General features: G+C 34.8%; 3 protein-coding genes across 4 annotated transcripts; all 3 read left to right on the forward strand.

The window, feature by feature from the left end:
* The first annotated feature begins 1912 nt into the window (after positions 1-1912).
* LOC120068369 (alpha/beta-Hydrolases superfamily protein) lies at positions 1913-6206 on the forward strand. Of its 2 annotated transcripts, none has more exons than XM_039020110.2 (6): positions 1913-2194; positions 2857-3610; positions 3974-4032; positions 4285-4413; positions 4740-4875; positions 5474-6206. In XM_039020110.2, exons 2-6 carry the CDS (start codon positions 2906-2908, stop codon positions 5792-5794), a joined length of 1350 nt encoding a protein of 449 aa, XP_038876038.1. In that variant the 5' UTR covers positions 1913-2194; positions 2857-2905; the 3' UTR covers positions 5795-6206. The 2 variants fall into 2 exon arrangements, with proteins under 2 accessions (XP_038876038.1, XP_038876039.1); XM_039020111.2 differs by having other exon boundaries at positions 1966-2194; positions 2876-3610.
* A 2789-nt stretch (positions 6207-8995) lies between these two features.
* LOC150031823 (uncharacterized) lies at positions 8996-10152 on the forward strand. Its single transcript, XM_090308289.1, has 2 exons — positions 8996-9086; positions 9692-10152. The coding sequence occupies exons 1-2, from the start codon at positions 8996-8998 to the stop codon at positions 10150-10152; spliced, it is 552 nt and encodes a 183-aa protein (XP_090164415.1).
* Positions 10153-13597: 3445 nt separating this feature from the next.
* On the forward strand, positions 13598-16631 carry LOC120092473 (Oxoglutarate/iron-dependent oxygenase). Its single transcript, XM_039050569.2, has 7 exons — positions 13598-13907; positions 14127-14246; positions 14352-14409; positions 14489-14590; positions 15635-15692; positions 15801-15970; positions 16042-16631. The coding sequence occupies exons 1-7, from the start codon at positions 13837-13839 to the stop codon at positions 16393-16395; spliced, it is 933 nt and encodes a 310-aa protein (XP_038906497.1). The 5' UTR covers positions 13598-13836; the 3' UTR covers positions 16396-16631.
* Positions 16632-18034: the final 1403 nt, after the last annotated feature.

An 18034-nucleotide genomic window follows, 5' to 3' on the forward strand; every position in this document is an offset into this window, starting at 1 on the left:
GAGTGCGACTACGGGACTATAGTGGAATGACCCGTTAGTTAACGAATGTTAATTAGCTCTGTCTAAAGAGTTTAGCCAGCTAATCTTGGATCGTTAGAGCCCATGATCTATAGGTCTATTAGGTTCCTCTACTAGCTCATATGGAATAAACTTAGAACAGTATGATAGAATGATTCGAATTGTTCGAATTAGGTGAAAAGAGAGAAACCGACAAGTATATGTGATATAGTGGTCGGGTTTTTCAGTTTAGAGATACAACTTTAATATTTAAATGTGATTTGAATATCAAGAATATGAATATGTTCATATTCGAAAGCTCGAAAATAATGAAAATGGTCAAAGATGTAAAAAGTCAAAGAGTTGACTTTTGACTTTGAAAAGTCAAACTTTGACCGATCTTATATTCAAATGTGATTTGAATTTTGAGAAAATGAATGTGGATTTATGCTCGGGAGGTCAAAATTATTCAACACGGAAAAAATCATAAAAAATCAAAATGTTGACTTTTCGGTCAAAGTTTGACTTTGACTAAATGACTATTTTGCCCTTTGACTATAGTTAATGGGAAAATCCAAACTTTTGTTAAATAATTCCACTAACAAAATAGTGGGTTAGGTGTTGGCTTATAGTGGAGACATTTAGGTGTTGGGTTTTTATGAATTTGGTTCATGCAATTGTTACATGGTTTTTTCTATAAATTGGGCTTTTGAATTTAAATTTACAACTCTTGCAATTTTGTCAAATTTAATTTTTCAAAATTGGGCTAACAAACAAAGGGAAAACCCAAAACCAAAGATCCATCTTATTTTCCATCTCTTTTCTCTCTCTTGTTTTCTTCATCCACCGGGTCCCACAACTCGGTTCTGAGTCTAGAGGATAGTAGGTCAACTCTAGTGGTGGTCCGAAAGAGTTTGAGTCGAGATTCAACGAGAAAAAGCGGATTTCGGGAGCTTCAAGGTAATTATATTTACTGTTTTTTTCCTTCAATTGCATGCTAGTTTTCTTTGAATTAAAAGCAATTAGAGTGTAATTAGATCCTAGTTCTGCTGCATATGTCTCGTGTTCCATCATTTGGCACAACATAAATCAAGACAATCGCAAGCAATGAGCTTTCTAAGTCATGTTAGCTTAGTTTTCCTCAACCCATTCGACTAGTTTAGCTACTCATGCATGCTAAGAGAGTGAATAGATGTAGAAATAGAACTTCCATTGTATACATATGAAGATGAAGTACAAAATAACAATGCAAGTTTAGAATAAAGGGCCTGGAAGCAATCTCTTGCTGCCCAGGCTTTTAAACTGATTTCTACTTGTGCTCAAAAGATAATCTCGCTCTCGCGAGAGTCAGCCCGCTCTCTGCTTCTTCACCCCAAGGTTCTCTCTCAAGTTGCCCTAGGCGATCTCCGACGTCACCACTCTTCTCTTGCTTCACCTTAAAATGAAAGAAAACTGCGAACTTGTGAAACAAAGAATAGCTGAACTCATGAACTGGTTAATTCGTCAACCCCTTTTCTTAAGAATGCCCTTGGTATTTATAGAGCATCCATGGTGAAAGGCGGCTTCTCTCTCATGAGTTAAGTGATTTGGCTCATCGACCTTGGCCAAGGTCCAACGACTGATTTGGCTTTGAGCCAAGTTAACCCTTCTTTCTAGGCCTATTCCATCATTGGAACATCGTTGCAGTCCATTTAGTGTTATTTCTTAGGTTCAGTTGCTTTTTGCTTCTACACTATTTCAAATTTACCTATTAATGCAAAATCATCCATAATAATTATTATTTAGCTAATTTCGATAAAAAAATAATGTTAAAAGATTAAATTTAAAATGTATTAAAAATACATAAACTAAAATCGAATAAATCTTATAGGACATGGATCGAAACTAATAATAATGATAACCAAATAAAGGAGGTAGGTGGGAGATAGGAGGGAACATAAAAAGGGTTAACGGTCATAAACGATTTTAGAGAAAAACGTGGTGTTGTGGATAGGTCACGCGGAAATTTGAGATAGCCAAAATTCACTCTCCAAGTTCATTCACACACTAGCCAAAATTGCCAATTTTCTTCAAAAAATTTCTCTCCATCTCAACAATCCAATCCACCATGTTCTTCTCCAGATCCAATTTTCCCCCAAATTTCACACATTCTCCCAAATTCGTAACCCCAATTCCAAATACAGTCGTTGACTTCCAGGTACAATCCCTCCTTTTCTATCTTTAGCTTTATATGCATTTCGTATTTGGGTTTTTAACGTACGGTTCTCGACAAACCTTACAGCTAACCTCACAGCATTGACTCGGTTTCTCCGTCTCCATTGTTAATTTTAAGAAATCCCCTCTTTGTATCAATCTTTGAAACCCCATTTTTCCGCTTTAAGAATATTCTTTGTATGATTCTGATTCTCAAATTCTGACCGGAAGTGGGAAATTTGCTTCCGTTCTTTGCTTTTGATGATCCAAATTTGAAACCCAGTTGTTTTTTTTTTTTCTTATCTTGTTCATTTGTAAATTAGTTTACCTTTATGCTCTTCAGTGATTGGAAGCTACTGGAAGGTTTAGATGTATTGGTTGTTGATTGAATTCTCTCATTCAAGTTTTGGTGTCCAACTTTTATTATTTGATTCTTTGTAGAGAAGTTCAACAGTTTATTGTCATCATTGAGATTGGTTTTTCTTGGGAAGTATGATTTCTAGTTCAATGATCAGTCAAAATCCTTTGTTGATCTTCTGAGCACCATCATCATCTACTTTACATATTATCAACTCCAAGACTTGTATCAATAGAGTTTGTAGTTTCCTAGTATCAATTGATTCCTTTTTTGATAATATGTTTCTTCATAACTTGTGCATTTACTAGGAAAATCTGTATGATATAGTGTTCCTTCAAGCTTAGATCATAGGCATCAATGTCTATCTTATGTGGTGTGCCTATCCTTGAGTGTGTATGCTGTCTCGGATGTGCTCGATGGGTCTGGAAACGATGTCTCCACACAGCTGGTCATGACAGTGAAACTTGGGGGTTTGCTACTCCTGATGAGTTCGAGCCTATTCCCCGAATTTGTCGATATATCCTATCCGTGTATGAAGATGATATTCGAAAACCCCTTTGGGAACCGGTTGGTGGGTATGGAATCAATCCAGATTGGTTACTCATGAAGAAGACATACAAAGATACACGAGGACGAGCTCCTCCATATATTTTATATCTTGATCACAATCATGCCGATATTGTTCTTGCCATCAGGGGACTTAATATGGCAAAGGAGAGTGATTATGCAGTTTTATTGGACAACAGGCTGGGAAAGAAGAAATTTGATGGTGGATATGTTCACAATGGGCTTCTGAAGGCAGCTGGTTGGGTTTTGGACAATGAGAATGAAACTTTAAAGGATTTGGTGAAGAAGTATCCAGATTACACCTTGACATTTGCTGGGCATTCTCTTGGCTCCGGAGTCGCAGCCATGCTAACTTTAGTAGTAGTACAGAATCACAAAAAATTGGAAAATATTGATCGGAAACGGATAAGGTGTTATGCCATTGCTCCTGCCAGGTGCATGTCCCTAAATTTGGCAGTTAGATATGCAGATGTCATCAACTCTGTTGTCCTTCAGGTAAACCATATGTTCTTCCATGATGTCTATTTATAAAATGATAACGTGGATCTATGCATTCTGAGGTCTTAAGTAACTCCTATGATTTGTTTGTGAATCTCTTATATAACAATTCCTCATTCTTTAAATTAATCTTCTGGTGTTTTCTAAAGTTCTTTTGCTTTCTTTAGCAATCACTTTCATGATAAATTGATATTATGTATTCAGTAAAAGAGATGAACTCTCCTTTTTGTTGTATGGTACAAACTACAAAGTCTTGACTATCTTAAAAGATTCTTGATTATCATTTCTTGAAGTGTGCTGAATATGGTGGAATTTATACTTACATTTCGGAATGTAACAGTGATTATTATACTGAACCAGGATGACTTTTTACCGAGGACTGCCACACCTTTGGAAGACATTTTTAAGTCACTCTTCTGGTATGGTTCAGAATTCATGACCCTTCACAGTTTTAACTCTTGTTACGTTGTTGACAATTCATTTCCAAAGTAGATATTGCTGCAATTAGAGCTCTATTCTTACAATGTGAACTGATTCTCATGTGGTCATTGCATAAAAGTAATAACAGAAACATTGCATTTTTATGAAGCGAATAAATTGGAAATGGTCTTGGATTTATTCAGTGCGATTTTAAGTTTCTCAATAGTCATTTGGTTATTTTCTCCATGTAGTTTGCCATGCCTTCTATGTCTGAGATGTGTTCGGGATACATGTATATCAGAGGATAAGATGCTCAAAGATCCAAGGAGACTTTATGCACCTGGTCGACTCTATCACATTGTTGAGCGAAAACCCTTCAGGTAAAAGCACTATATTTTCCATATTAAGTTGGTTAATGTGGTGGAGAAATCTTGGGTCCCTAAGTTGGTGAACTTTGTTTCATGTTTCGTTGAAACAAGAAAACATACCAGTAGGACTGTGCTTGTTGTGTGGAAAGAAACTATCCTTATATTACGAACAGCTGTTAAAGAAGTTATCTGAGTTTATGGCCTTCTTGTCCTTGTTGTGTGGAAAGAAAGCCACCCTTAACCTTACCAGTTATTGAATTGTTGCCTTTCTAGACCATTGAAAATGAAACATGTCCCGCTCTGACATTTGAATGAATTCACCTGTTTCTTGCTGAAAGGTGTGGGAGGTTTCCGCCAGTTGTGAAGACGGCTGTTCCAGTGGATGGGAGGTTTGAACACATAGTTCTTTCTTGTAATGCAACTTCAGACCATGCTATCATTTGGATAGAGAAAGAAGCCAAGCGGGCCCTGGAAGTAAGTTGCATCTTTCTACCCAGCCTTTTTCTTTATGCTGAGTGTATGAAGCTTAATGAAATTTTGAAGACAAACTTCTTTTGCATTTCTCTATCCTACATTTTCATTTGTGGTTCTTTTTTCCCTTTCTATCATTAGTCGTCACATACATGAGAACTGCCAAAATAGAATTCCAATTCTTTTTAGTTTAATTGACTCAATTTATCTTGATTCCTTGACCTACTTTTAGATGATCGTATGTAGAGTTCATCAATCGGTTTTTCACCTGAATTCTTCTTGAATCACCAAGATAATTGTTAAACATGTTCTAAATTGATAATCAAGAGAAACTTTATGATCCATATTGTTTATTTCATAAAATTGAATGGTTTCTTTGTGCACTGTGAAAGATGAAGATGCATTATTATTCAAAATATGGAATTAGATTTAGACCATTTGAAGAGTATCATCATTCTCCCCAAATTTAAAATGTCGAACTTTAGTTGAGATCTTGTTCATTGAATGTATTCTTGTGAATATGATATATTCATTGTCATAATTTACATGCGAGTTTACTGAGAAACGAAAAATGATATTCATCTGCTTCTGTCAACTTCAGTTAATGCGCAAGGCTGATAAGGTCATGGAGATACCACCCCAACAGAAGATGGAGAGGCAAAAGACTTTAGCCAGAGAGCACAGTGAAGAGTACAAGGCTGCATTGCAGCGGGCCGTGACATTAGCTGTGCCACATGCATATGCGTTTTCTCCATATGGAACCTTCAGCCAAACAGAAGAAGGGGAAGAAAAAGAATCACCTGCATCGAGTGGAGGGTCGTTGAGGAGGAAGAAAGAAACTTGGGATGAACTGATTGAGCGTCTGTACGACAAGGATGATTCAAGGCACACAGTGTTGAAGAAATCACACAGTAGTATTTAACGTTACACATTATATTCATTCATATCAATACTTGTTACATGATGGAGTTTCCTCGGATGAATCTATGGTACGACATCGGATTATCTTTGAGGATGTTGATTTTCTTGGCTTCAATTGTTTGAAGATGATGGAAAATATGCAGTGTTCATCCAATTTTTTAGAAGTGTGATGAAGTTCAACAATATTTTTTTGATGTGTTACTTGTAAGTTTCTTCATTGTAGGAAGTGAATATTTATATTAGGTAAGTTTGTGGAGGTAGATAGATTTTTTTTTATAGCACATTCTATACCATTGTTTAAATGTTCGAAAAATTATATATCAACAATAGCTCTATGTAATAGTGTGTGATAAAGATCGATACTTCTGCTTAATAATCGTTTTTGGAAAAAAATACAGTTCTGGTCCCCAAAATTTGAGCCAGATATATCTATTTCATATTTCAAAAGAAATATTTGTAATCATGAGATTTGTAAAAAGGTTGTTGGTTCTTCTAGTTTTATATATTGTTGCTTCAAGAAAAAAAAAATTGGACAAGAATTGAATTGTTCTTACATTTGACCGTCGGTTGATCTAACAGAATGTTGGTCGGTACTTTAATGTATAGAATGAAAATAAATGTTTGAATATGAGTAATCCAATTTTAAACAACTCGTGAATGACTTGAAGGTAATGATTATGTCCATAAAGGCAATTTGTCATACAGAACATAAGAGTTCAGCTCCTAATGAATTTAATTAATTAATTTTGTATCATCGAATAATATGCTCAATAAGATCGTGAATTTGATTTTTATTTAATTTTGAAAATTAAATTTTTAAGATTTAAATTTCTACAAGTTTGCAAATTTTGGTTTGAGGGTTCAAAATTTATGGGATTCAATTTCTGAAACTATGTAAGTTTGATGGTCCAATTTTTATAATTGAATATTTAAAGGTATAATTACAATTACAAAGGTGGAGATCAAAACTCTGACATCTAAAGAGAGAAGTCATGTCAATTACCATTGAAACTCAAAATCTTTGGATATTTGATGTTAGATGAAGTATACTCATTTTTTGGCATATTCATGAATTTCTTAAATCATAATAATTAAACCATCTTAGAAAAAAATCAGAATAAATAAACAATACTAAAGAATATCAGGAAATTGTCCAAAATAACCCCATTTACTTCTCACAATTCAAAATAGCATGCTTTATGAAATCTCGTAGAATTGGTTTTTCTTGGACCTTCTCAGGCGAGATCGGGCCCGAGATTGTGTTAATTATAACTTTTGAATATCAAATTCGAATGATGGGAAAGGAATTTTACGAATATGTCTTCAATAATATAAAAATAACATAATTATTATAATAACCCATAACTTTTGAATATCAAATTCGAATGATGGGAAAGGAATTTTACGAATATGTCTTCAATAATATAAAAATAACATAATTATTATAATAACCCATTTTTTTGGGAAGAGATGGTTGGCTTACTCAACAAGTTTCCTAAACGTGATCTAAAATTTTTCCTAGTATTTGGTAGTCCTTAAAACCCTGAGGTCTCATCTTTTTTGCATACATTCAAGAAAAACAAGGTAAATGTAGCGATATTATCTTTTGTAAATTTATTGTAGTTGTTATTTGCATGCTGTTGAGGCCAATAATTTATGTTTTCGTGGTTGTTTACCGTTCTCTGTGGAAATTTAATAATCTCGGTCGCAATTAAGTATAATTCCACCGAGATTTAGCATAGGGTTTGAAATCCCGAATGAGATATTTATATAGTTGCACCGAGATTATGCAATATCCCAAGATTTGACTAAATTTATTAAGTTTGTTGAACATGTATATAATCTTTTTCAGGGATGTCTCATATATTTGTTTGTTTTGGGGGTGAATGAAAGGAGGATGAGAAAGAATACATAGGGGTCAGTTGAAAGGGTTGATTGTCGGCGTTGGAATAAAGTGTGAGGAGTTTTTACGGAAAATATATAGAATTAGTGGGATAAATTCTATTGAGTTTGAATTGATTGTAAGATGTTTGTACAATATTAGTCCGAATGTATCTGCCTTTGTGATCAGTAATCAAGAAGATATATATTTTTTCTTAACCGGTGACGATGTGTCTCAATGGCCCTTTTAGTATTGAAGTTACCAATAGTAGTCCATAAACCTAGGAGTACGATACCGTCATATCTAGTTCAAAATGTTCCAACATTCACATTCAAACTTGAGTTTATTCCTGAATACAATACGGTTTCTAATGAGGTGCGATCATTAAGTCCATTGAATAATAATATATGTCTGTTAGATTTGGGAAATGATACGGATGGGTTGTTGAATATGGAATACGTGGACCATCTGAGGATGTTGTTAACAATGAGTTTGTGTTTGAAGTGGACATGTGTCAGTGGATTATGATATGGACATTAATGTGGCAGATATAGATATGTCCTAAGTGGTTGTTAATGTTGATCATGTGGTAGAGTCAATGATGCATGTAGAATCAAAGGTTGATAGAGGACCTTTTGGTGATAGTAACCGACAACTGATAGTGAGCATTGTGCAGATTTAGTAGGAAGTGGTGAACACTGTGTCAGCTTTAACATGAGGAAGCGTATTAAAAAATTAATGGCGAGCACCATAATCATCTCATCCGAGTGTACTATAGAAGATGTCCAAGCTAGTAATATGTTTTTAAGCAAAACATATTCGGCTAAGAAATTGTCGGTCTTTGCCATTAAGAAAAACTTCCAGTATCATGTCAATAGATCTGCTAAGAAGTTATATATTTTAAGATGCGTAGAATCGACTTGTTAATGGAAGATCAAGGTCATTAGAATGAAAGACTCTAAAATGTTTAAAATTAGTAAATATGTTAGCGCCCACATATGCCAGAAGATATTAAGAAAATAGGATCATCAACAAGCTAAGAGTCGGATTTATAGTTGAATTGATTAAGTCTAAATACCAAGATGTTAGTCGTGGTTATAAACCAAAGGAAATTATTCAAGACTTTTGCAAGGAGTACGGGGTGGATATTAGTTACGAAAGGGCATGGCGGGCCAGGGAAGCTGTGTTGTCCTTAATGAGAAGGTCTCCTAGAGAGTCATTCCGTTTGTTAGCACGGTATGAGGAAGCATTAAAGATTGCCAATCCTAGGACTCACTATGAGTTGGAGATTGATCCTGATGGATATTTAAATACGTTTATATGGCACTTGGGGATGCAAGTAGAGGTTTTCTGAATTGCATCAGCCTAGCTATTGTTGTTGATGCTGCACACATGAAAAGGAAGTATAAAGGTATTATGTTCGTAGCGGTTTCAATTGATACTAATAAACAAATATACCTGGTTGCTTTCGGTTTGAGGGATAAAGAAAACAATGATTCCTGAATGAGAAGGTTGCAATCAATAGTTGGTGTGGTTAATGAGCTGGTGTTCGTATCCGATTGACACAAAAGCATTGTAAAGTCTATTGCTACAGTTTTTCCTGAAAATCCCACGCATAGTGTATCCATCATTTGAGCCTGAACTTGACAATGAAGTTCAACAATGATAACATGTGTTCAAACTTTGTGTTAGTAGCTAAGGAATTTCAGAAGTCTATCTTCTGATACTATTGGAACAAGTTGGCTCCCTATAACGATGTTCAAAAGTACCTTAGCAATGTCGAGTTGTCAAGGTGGGCCCAGGTATACCAAGAGGAAATAAGATACGATTAGATGACCACAAAAATTGCACAGTGTATCAATGCGGTATTAAAAGATGCTTGATTCCTTCTGATGACTGCACTGTTGGATCACATTAGAAATCTTCACTAGGAATGGTTTTCCAAACGCAGGACATCAGCTTCAATGCGAGAATCAATTTTGTCAGTCCATGGGGAAAAACTTTTGAAACTTGCAGATATCAATTCTAGAACATTTACTGTGCTACTAATTGATCACCACGAGTTTGAGATTGTAGATGGTCATCTAAACCCTCGTGTTAACTTGAATGAGAAGACTTGCATGTGTGGCGATTTTGATTACTATGAAATCCCCTGTTCGCATGCATTTGCCACTTGTCGAGTTAGAAGTATTGATCCATATACTTTATGCTCAAGTGCATACACAGTTACGAATTGGCTGGCTAGTTATGCAGAGCCTATATTCTCTATTTGTCATGAATCAGAGTGGAAGACATCACCCCGATTTGTTGATAAAGTAGTATTACCTTCTAGGGTCATTGGAATAGTTGGTTGTTGTCTAACTATGCAAATCCCACCAAACTATGAAATACAGAAACAGATTCACAAGTGTACTCGATGTCGCAACGTTGGGCACAATCGAAAGACATGTCGAGCTTGGATTTTAGAGAACGATTAAAGTCATTTTTCTTGTTATTTTTCGTTTGGACTATGTAAATTTTTATATTTAGATACGTTTGGACTATGAATGGTTAGGGTCATTTATTTATGAATGTGATGTGCATTCTTTTTGTTCACTCTCTATAAATCTCAAACCACATTAACACTGAGAATGAAAATAGAAAGTAAATCTAGGGGCATCTTGGGCCAAGTGCCCCTCGAGATTTATAAACAGAATGTGTTAAGGTTTAACTCTTGGGCTGCACTCGGGACAATAAGGACCCTGAGAATAAAAATAGAAGGTAAATCTTGGGGCATCTCGGCCCAAGTGCTAAGGTTGAACTCTTGGGTTTCACTCTGGATAATAAGAACCCCGAGAATGAAAACAGAAGGTAAATCTCAGGGCAACTCGGGCCAATTGTCCCTGAGATTTACAAACAGGATGTTATAAATGTTATGTTAAACAACAGAAGGTTGAAATGATAATTGAAAATTGAATGTTATGTTAAATAGTAAACATGTGGACATTTGTCTTTTAAGAACCACATTATATTGATAATGAACGCACTTACAGCAATTACAAAAAGGATCTATTGGCCCATAATTATATAGTCAACTAACAATGAAAATGGGGACTGTTATCCTGCCTAAATGTATCTAATGGGTATTCAGTTACATCATATTCAAAATATACCACATTCTCCCATATAGACTATTGCGATGCATTCTTTACTCGATACAATCTCCAGGGTGTCATGGGCAGGACTGTCCTCTTCCTGCTGGTCCTTTCCCTACCAATCACATCTGGAAACTGAGACAACAGAGTCACTTCTCTGTCATCGTCCAATGGTTGGAAAAGTCATAAATATTTTTCATCAAATAATAGCATAAATCTTAAATGACCAATTGTACAAACATCAAAATACCATACCTCGTCCTTTGGCTCTATCAGAGTAGGTACTGATAGACCAATAGTATCTTCGCCCCCCGATGATATCTCAATGGGGACAACACCTTCACCATTTTGGGTTGAAGGGGGATCCTCAATAGGTGGATCTTCACCATGAACAATGTACTCAGCAGTTGTGTCCCCCACATCTGGGTCCTCAACAGATGGGTCCTTAGCAGGTGAATCATCAACCAATGGATCCTCAGTAGGTGGATTCTCACTAGGTAGGTCCTAGTCAAACGATGAAGCTTCTCTAGTACCGTACTGCTACTGTGATTTGACCAACTTACCCTAGAAATAATGTAAATGAAATAAGAAAACGAGAATAACTACATAATTGAAAAATATTTTATGTAACCTAGCTTCATAATCAACATCAACATTTTCTTTATAGCCTTCAGCTCAGCCGTAAAAGATGACTTGATACGATCCAAATTCCCTTCCAAGTGCTGTAAGTGCTGACTGCACTCACATTTCATCCGTGATCTACTAGCTATGGTCATCACTGGTGGAAGTATCTCGACCTAAGATCGTACTATAAGTGGCTCACCCATGTTGTTATCTGAATTTGCAACATGGCCATTCGTCGTAGGTCTATCAACTTGTTCTCGACCCCCATCCTTAACAGGACCACGAACAACATTCTTTCATGGAGGACGTTGTAGATCTACATACCCATCCAATGTCGGAATATCCAACATGCGATCAAAGTAGGCATTTTCCTCATCGGTCGGAATGAGGTCATTTATACGAGCCTAGATGTAAACAACAACATCAAATTTAGAACGCTAAAAATCATACCATCATGAACTTAATGAAGTACGACTTACCATTTGAGACCCAAAAACCTGTGTATAAATCACCTTTGCTCTAGGTAAATACGTGCAACTCCATGATGCGCGGTGTTGCATCAGCTGATACCCTATTTACTACCCATCCGCTAAAGGATGAAACTATCTCATACGCCCAAACCTACCAATTCAAAAAACAAACACCTCCAGTAAGTGCATGATAAAATCAAAGTAGCAATAACAATTAAGATTAACAAAACCTAGAAAATGAATGGGAATCCGTACAAGTTGTATGACTCAGGTGACTTATTATTTGCAGGCTTCTTCTTGTATATTGCCATCGTCCCTTTAAGTGCACCTTCTAAGCTACTTGGGGTTTTTGTGAATATCATGTGGCCCCAGTCATAACTAAAAAATCTTCCCACTCATCAATCAACCCCAACATGGTCTAATCCATATGTTGCCACCATTCCCTTTCCATCATGGCCAACTCGATGAAATAAAAAATAGTCATCTTCACCGCATCCTCATCGCTCTCAAACTGATAATCTAGGAAATCATTGTCCAACTTAGTCCCATTTATGTTAGACCTATCTTCCAAATATAACTTATTGAGGCTAAAAACTCTATCCTGATCAAAAGCAACTTCATGCCTGGAACTATATCTCAAAACTGTCACAATATCAAACACATCTCGACCAAAAGAAGCCTTATTCCCTAACAATTTAAAACTAATAACGTCTTCCCTATCCTCTTCTATCTCCCGCAAAAGAATATAATGACATAGAGGTCCATTAAAAACTAACTTCACATCTAAAAATGGCCAAAAACAGCCTGCATAAACATATACAACTGCCTAGGTGTTAACTTCTTCTTAATATTTGAGATTGTTTTACTAGATGAGAACAACAAGTTAGATTTGTCGGAAATTGATCAGAAGTATGGATCTTAGTTACCAATGCCATCAGTCACATAGGCCACAAGCCATACATTCAACTCAACAATCAAGTAGGCAAAACAACAACAAAACAATACACATAAATTTGGAATCTGGCTTAAATCTCGGTGAAGAACTCGGTGGAAAACTCGCTTGAGATCATGCCCTAATAATGAAGAATTCGAGCCATTTACACCGGCGTGCCATGAGATTAAGGTTTTGGTCCTATTCTGTATAAAATCTCGGGGATGAACTCGGACTACATTTACTCCAAGATTGTATACAAAATTCTCAAAACTCAAAGGTATTAAAAACATAATCTCGATATACATCCAAACGATCTCGAGCCCACTTCATTTAATCTCAATCGAGATTCAAACAAATTCAAATCGAAATAGCATAGAAAAATTCCAGAGAATCGTCAATAACAAACTATATACACAAAAAGGAACAAATATTGCAATATACACAATCATCAAGTGTATATGAAAGGGTTAGGAGTATTGATCCATATACTTTAGATACATTCAAAACCCTAGCAAACTTCTAATTAAAAATGAACAATATACTTAAAGAAGGAAATACATTTAAAATATATAAGCTTAAGGATGCAAATAACCGTGGCGAAGGAAGTTTTCATAGAGAAAGCAAGGATATCTCGGACAAGTTGAAGAGCTAGATCGTTTGAAGGGTTTTCACGTATATGAAAGGATTTTTTAAAAGTAGGGGTATTTTTGTAATTTGAATTATTTATCTTTCAAATACAATCTCGGTCCCCGATCTCGTTTGAGAATGCCCGAGAAAAACAAATTCTATGATCTTTGTATTTTTTAAATGTAAAAATTATTTTGGAGAATTTCCTAAGAATATCTTTAATCTGTCGCAAACGCGAGAGAATGGAACAGATTCATAGAACTACAGAACACACCATGGATTTCTACACCACCAGCTTTCTGAAAATCTGTATCCACGTTCTCTAATTTCGTCTTCAACTTCGTCTTGTTTCGATCTTCCTCCCACCCATCCATGGATTCTCGTCTTAACTTTTTGCTTCTTTTAGCGACTGCATTTTCATTCTCAACCTGCCTTGCACAAAGGTGATAACCCAACCCCATTTTACATCTCATTTCGAAATCTTAGGTTTTACATATTTCGTTCTTCGCATCTTATGTTTGCTGCGTAAATTGGATTCTCATCAATTTCATCTTCGGATGCTCAATCGGAATTGTGTTTAGAATGATTTTTTGATGCATGATTGTGTTTGATATCATGGGTTTTTCTTCTTTCCCTTGAATTTGTTTTATTCATTCTGCCAGCAATTTGATTAGTGGCCGGAAGGGTTTAAGAGATCAATTGGTTGATAGACCTTTGAGCTACTCAAATCATTCAGGAAGAATCGACCCATCAAGAGTTGTCCAAGTCTCTTGGCAACCAAGGTCAGGTACTTGCAGAATCTCTCATATGATTTGGAATTATTTCATCAACTTCAAAACATATTGATTAACTTAGTAGAAAGTCTGATTTAACTTTTCTTCCTGTAGGGTTTTCTTGTATAAAGGTTTTCTCTCAGATGAGGAGTGTGATCATCTGATTTCTTTGGTATTTTTCTGCCCTGTTCTTGTTAGTATCATCAACTTCCTTCAGCTGTTTCTGACGTCCGTATAACTTTTGGGATTAGGCTTCAAATTCAGAAGACAATCCTTCTGGGAACAGTGCTGGTTCCGGGAACACTGTCTCCACCAAATTGCTAAACAGTTCAGGAGTCATTTTAAACACATCAGTATGTTCCTGTGCTTTTTGAAGTTTATGCAATGGTTTGAATAGTACACTTCGTGGTCAAATTTGTATTTCGTAGCACGAGATTTGTTTATCTTGTTTTCATGAAGTTTAAGTTGAAGTAGTATGTTTCTCAATTATATATTGTTTTCTGTTAGTTTCTACACGTGAGCAATTATGCAGGCTATCAGTTATAGAACTTTTTCTGTCATCATTGTTTTCTTTATTTCCAGTATTTTTATTCAAAATATAACTACAAATTGTACATGGATAAACAGTTTCATCTTTGCTTGGCAATTGTTTGAATTAAACTATCCGTTCAACGTATTTTCCATTGACATATGTTCAGTCTAAAGTTTTCTGTTGATAGTATTCACAATGGTGCTACCAAATATTCGTTTTGCATATTAGGATCTGGTACTTGGTATACCTGCTTTTAATCTATAATTATTGGGAGGTGTGGGGTTGTTTTTCCAAAGGTTCCTTCTCTACTTAAATTTTCTTGATGTGCCACGTTTAGGATTGATGACATTTCATACGCTGTCAACCCATCCCAATACCCATAGAAGTATGCTTTGTTGCTGTATTTTCTGAGGGCTCAGTAGTAGTTTTAAAGGAATCTAAAATAACTCTCAACTCTAGATGTCCTGTGAAGTCAAACGTTCATTTCTGCATTTGTAGATAAGAACACTAAAAATGTGGAGGACGGTAGCTTAACATAACCTATGATAGCTCATGCAAAATTCCATAATTATTACTAAAATAATTATTTTTGGTGATTCAATTTTGAGTTGTCAGTTGTCTTTCAATGTTTATAACGAACCATGGCTCAAGGGAGTAATTGACCGACCCAAGAATTTAGTATTGTGTTCCTTTTTTGCAATACCATCTATTTCTGTTCATGGTATTTATGTTTTGTGGAGCTTGTCAATTACTTCTCAAGTAACTAGGTCTTGTGAGATAATAAAACTCAAAGTCACTGCTGTTGGTGTATTTCTATTTTCTATGAGATTTATTCTTCGACTTCTTGTTTGGGCTTGTTTCTTAGGATGATATCATTGCAAGAATTGAAAATCAAATTGCAGTATGGACTTTTCTTCCAAAAGGTATTTCTCATCAGTGCTGTACTGCAACTGGCTTTGCCCTTTCAATTTTCCTTATAATGCTCCTTTTGTTTGATTTTCTTCTAAACACGTTAGTTTCCTTCTCTTCAGATCATGGCATGCCTTTTCAGATCATGCAATATAGGGGTGAAGAAGCAGAACATAAGTACTTTTATGGCAACGGATCTGCAATGTCGTCCAGTGAGCCTTTGATGGCCACAGTAGTTTTGTATCTCTCAGATTCTGCTCGCGGTGGCGAGATGCTCTTTCCAGAATCAAAGGTGAGGGGAAGTACTCAAAGATTTGTGGCCATAACAATGTACTCATGACTGCCTTCTTCTCTATGCCTCAGGTAAAGAGCAAGTTTTGGTCAGACCGTAGAAAGAAAAACAACTTTCTGAGACCAGTGAAAGGCAATGCAATTCTTTTTTTCTCTGTGCATCTAAATGCTTCTCCAGACAAGAGCAGCTACCATACTCGATCTCCAATACTCAATGGGGAATTATGGGTTGCTACAAAATTCTTCTACTTAAGACCAACCACTGGGAACAAACGCACAGTTGAATCCGATGTAGACGGGTGCATTGATGAAGATAAAAGCTGCCCTCAATGGGCTGCCATTGGCGAATGCGAACGAAACACTGTGTTCATGATCGGTTCTCCAGATTACTATGGTACATGTAGAAAAAGCTGCAATGCATGCTGATACATAACCAAATTCAAGTATCGTCCTGATTTGAGCAAGTATTTGTTTATTTTTTCTGATCTCATACAAGTACCACTCCGAATGAGTGTATTTTCTTCCTTTTTTGGGGTTATTGTTTGGATATTGGATTGTATTGGCATATCTCTTGGTTAGTAGTTCTTGCACCTTAAGAACTATATAGGATTAGGAATTCTAGTAACATCTCATAAATATAATATTAAACCACATCTTCCGTATGTCTTGGGATTATTACACTTCTGCCTTTCATTTTAGTTTATGTAATCTTAGAATGTTTATTTTGATTTGCTTCATTTTGATTTCTATACTTTTAAAATATTCATTTTAGTATTTTTAGTTTCAATTTTGGGTTAGTTTAGTCTTTAAATTTAAAAATTGACAATCTTGATTCTATAAAAATGAAATAAATGGATTAGAACATTTTTTAAAAGTGTAACGATCAAAATTAATATTTTTAAAATACATATATGAAAATAAACACATAAAAAATACATGCATAAAAATTAATATTTTCAAAATATATATACCAAGGTTAAAACTTAAAATATCATTTTCGTTTTTATATTTTGAAGTTGGTCTAATTTTAGGTTCTATACTTTTAATTTTTTTTATTTTCGTTCTTATCTTTTTAATAAATCTTAAGCTTAGTCTTTTAAAGTTCATTTTTATCAAAAACTAGTTAAATAATAATAATAATAATTTTCATAAAATTTATTGTAGAAATGCCTATAGATAACAATATGAAAAAAATAAAAAATAAAAAATCAGACTATAAAGTCTATAATTAAGATTTATTAATACAAATCCTCTTTTGTATTAAACCACATCTCGGATTACTCGGCAGGTTCCAAAATCTTTTACTTTTGCCTCATAGGTCCCTAATGTTAGTTAAGTCCATTTTTCTCTGTGTGTATATATATATATATATATATATTCTCAAAAAAGAAAAAAGAAATACATATATATGTGTATGTGTATATACATATGTACATATATGTATGTATATTTTTTCAAAAAAGAAAAAAGAAAAACATATATATGTATATATGTGTGTATATACATCTATAATAGAATAATTACTTTTTAGTTGTTGAGGTTTAACCAAAATCTTAATACCTCTGTATTTTTTGAAAATGCTCTAGTTTATATATCAACTGTTGGGCTACTTCAACATAATGATGGCTTAACATCTTTAAATTGAAGTTAAAACAGTTTGGGGAAGAATTTTCTTAAATTTTAGAGGAAAATATATTTTTCATCCTTTGATTTTGAATCTAATATTTATTTGGCATTTAGATTTTGAAATATTACTTATTTAATCCTTCATTTGAGTTTCATTTTAATTTATTCTCTAGATTTTAAAATGTTACAATTTGATACTTGAGATCTGAGTTTTGTATTAATTTGCACTTTTTACTAAGTTCTTTTTAATTAAATATTTACTTCTAATATTTTACGTTAATGTCTATTAATTAATTAAAATAGTCATGGTGTAAAATGGGACAAAAGAATACGATGTGGGTCCCACGTAATCAAGTAATCTAATACTACCTATTTCGGAAACAATACGATTACATGATTGAGTATAACAAAAAATGTTGAAAATGTTGGGGCTCACAAT

This window comes from Benincasa hispida, chromosome 12 (assembly GCF_027475165.1).
Source record: "Benincasa hispida cultivar pf3 chromosome 12, pf3_genome.v1.1, whole genome shotgun sequence".
Taxonomy (NCBI): Eukaryota; Viridiplantae; Streptophyta; class Magnoliopsida; order Cucurbitales; family Cucurbitaceae; genus Benincasa; species Benincasa hispida.

Excerpts from the sequence above, each read along its gene's own strand:
- LOC120068369 (XM_039020110.2), top strand. The coding sequence starts at position 2,906 with ATGTCTATCTTATGTGGTGTGCCTATCCTTGAGTGTGTATGCTGTCTC. Across the intron at positions 3,611-3,973 it reads TCAACTCTGTTGTCCTTCAG|GATGACTTTTTACCGAGGAC; the intron begins GTAAACCATATG and ends ATACTGAACCAG. Across the intron at positions 4,414-4,739 it reads GTTGAGCGAAAACCCTTCAG|GTGTGGGAGGTTTCCGCCAG; the intron begins GTAAAAGCACTA and ends TCTTGCTGAAAG.
- LOC150031823 (XM_090308289.1), top strand. The coding sequence starts at position 8,996 with ATGGCACTTGGGGATGCAAGTAGAGGTTTTCTGAATTGCATCAGCCTA. Across the intron at positions 9,087-9,691 it reads CATGAAAAGGAAGTATAAAG|ATATCAATTCTAGAACATTT; the intron begins GTATTATGTTCG and ends TGAAACTTGCAG.
- LOC120092473 (XM_039050569.2), top strand. The coding sequence starts at position 13,837 with ATGGATTCTCGTCTTAACTTTTTGCTTCTTTTAGCGACTGCATTTTCA. Across the intron at positions 14,247-14,351 it reads CAAGTCTCTTGGCAACCAAG|GGTTTTCTTGTATAAAGGTT; the intron begins GTCAGGTACTTG and ends TTCTTCCTGTAG. Across the intron at positions 15,971-16,041 it reads TGCTCTTTCCAGAATCAAAG|GTAAAGAGCAAGTTTTGGTC; the intron begins GTGAGGGGAAGT and ends TCTATGCCTCAG.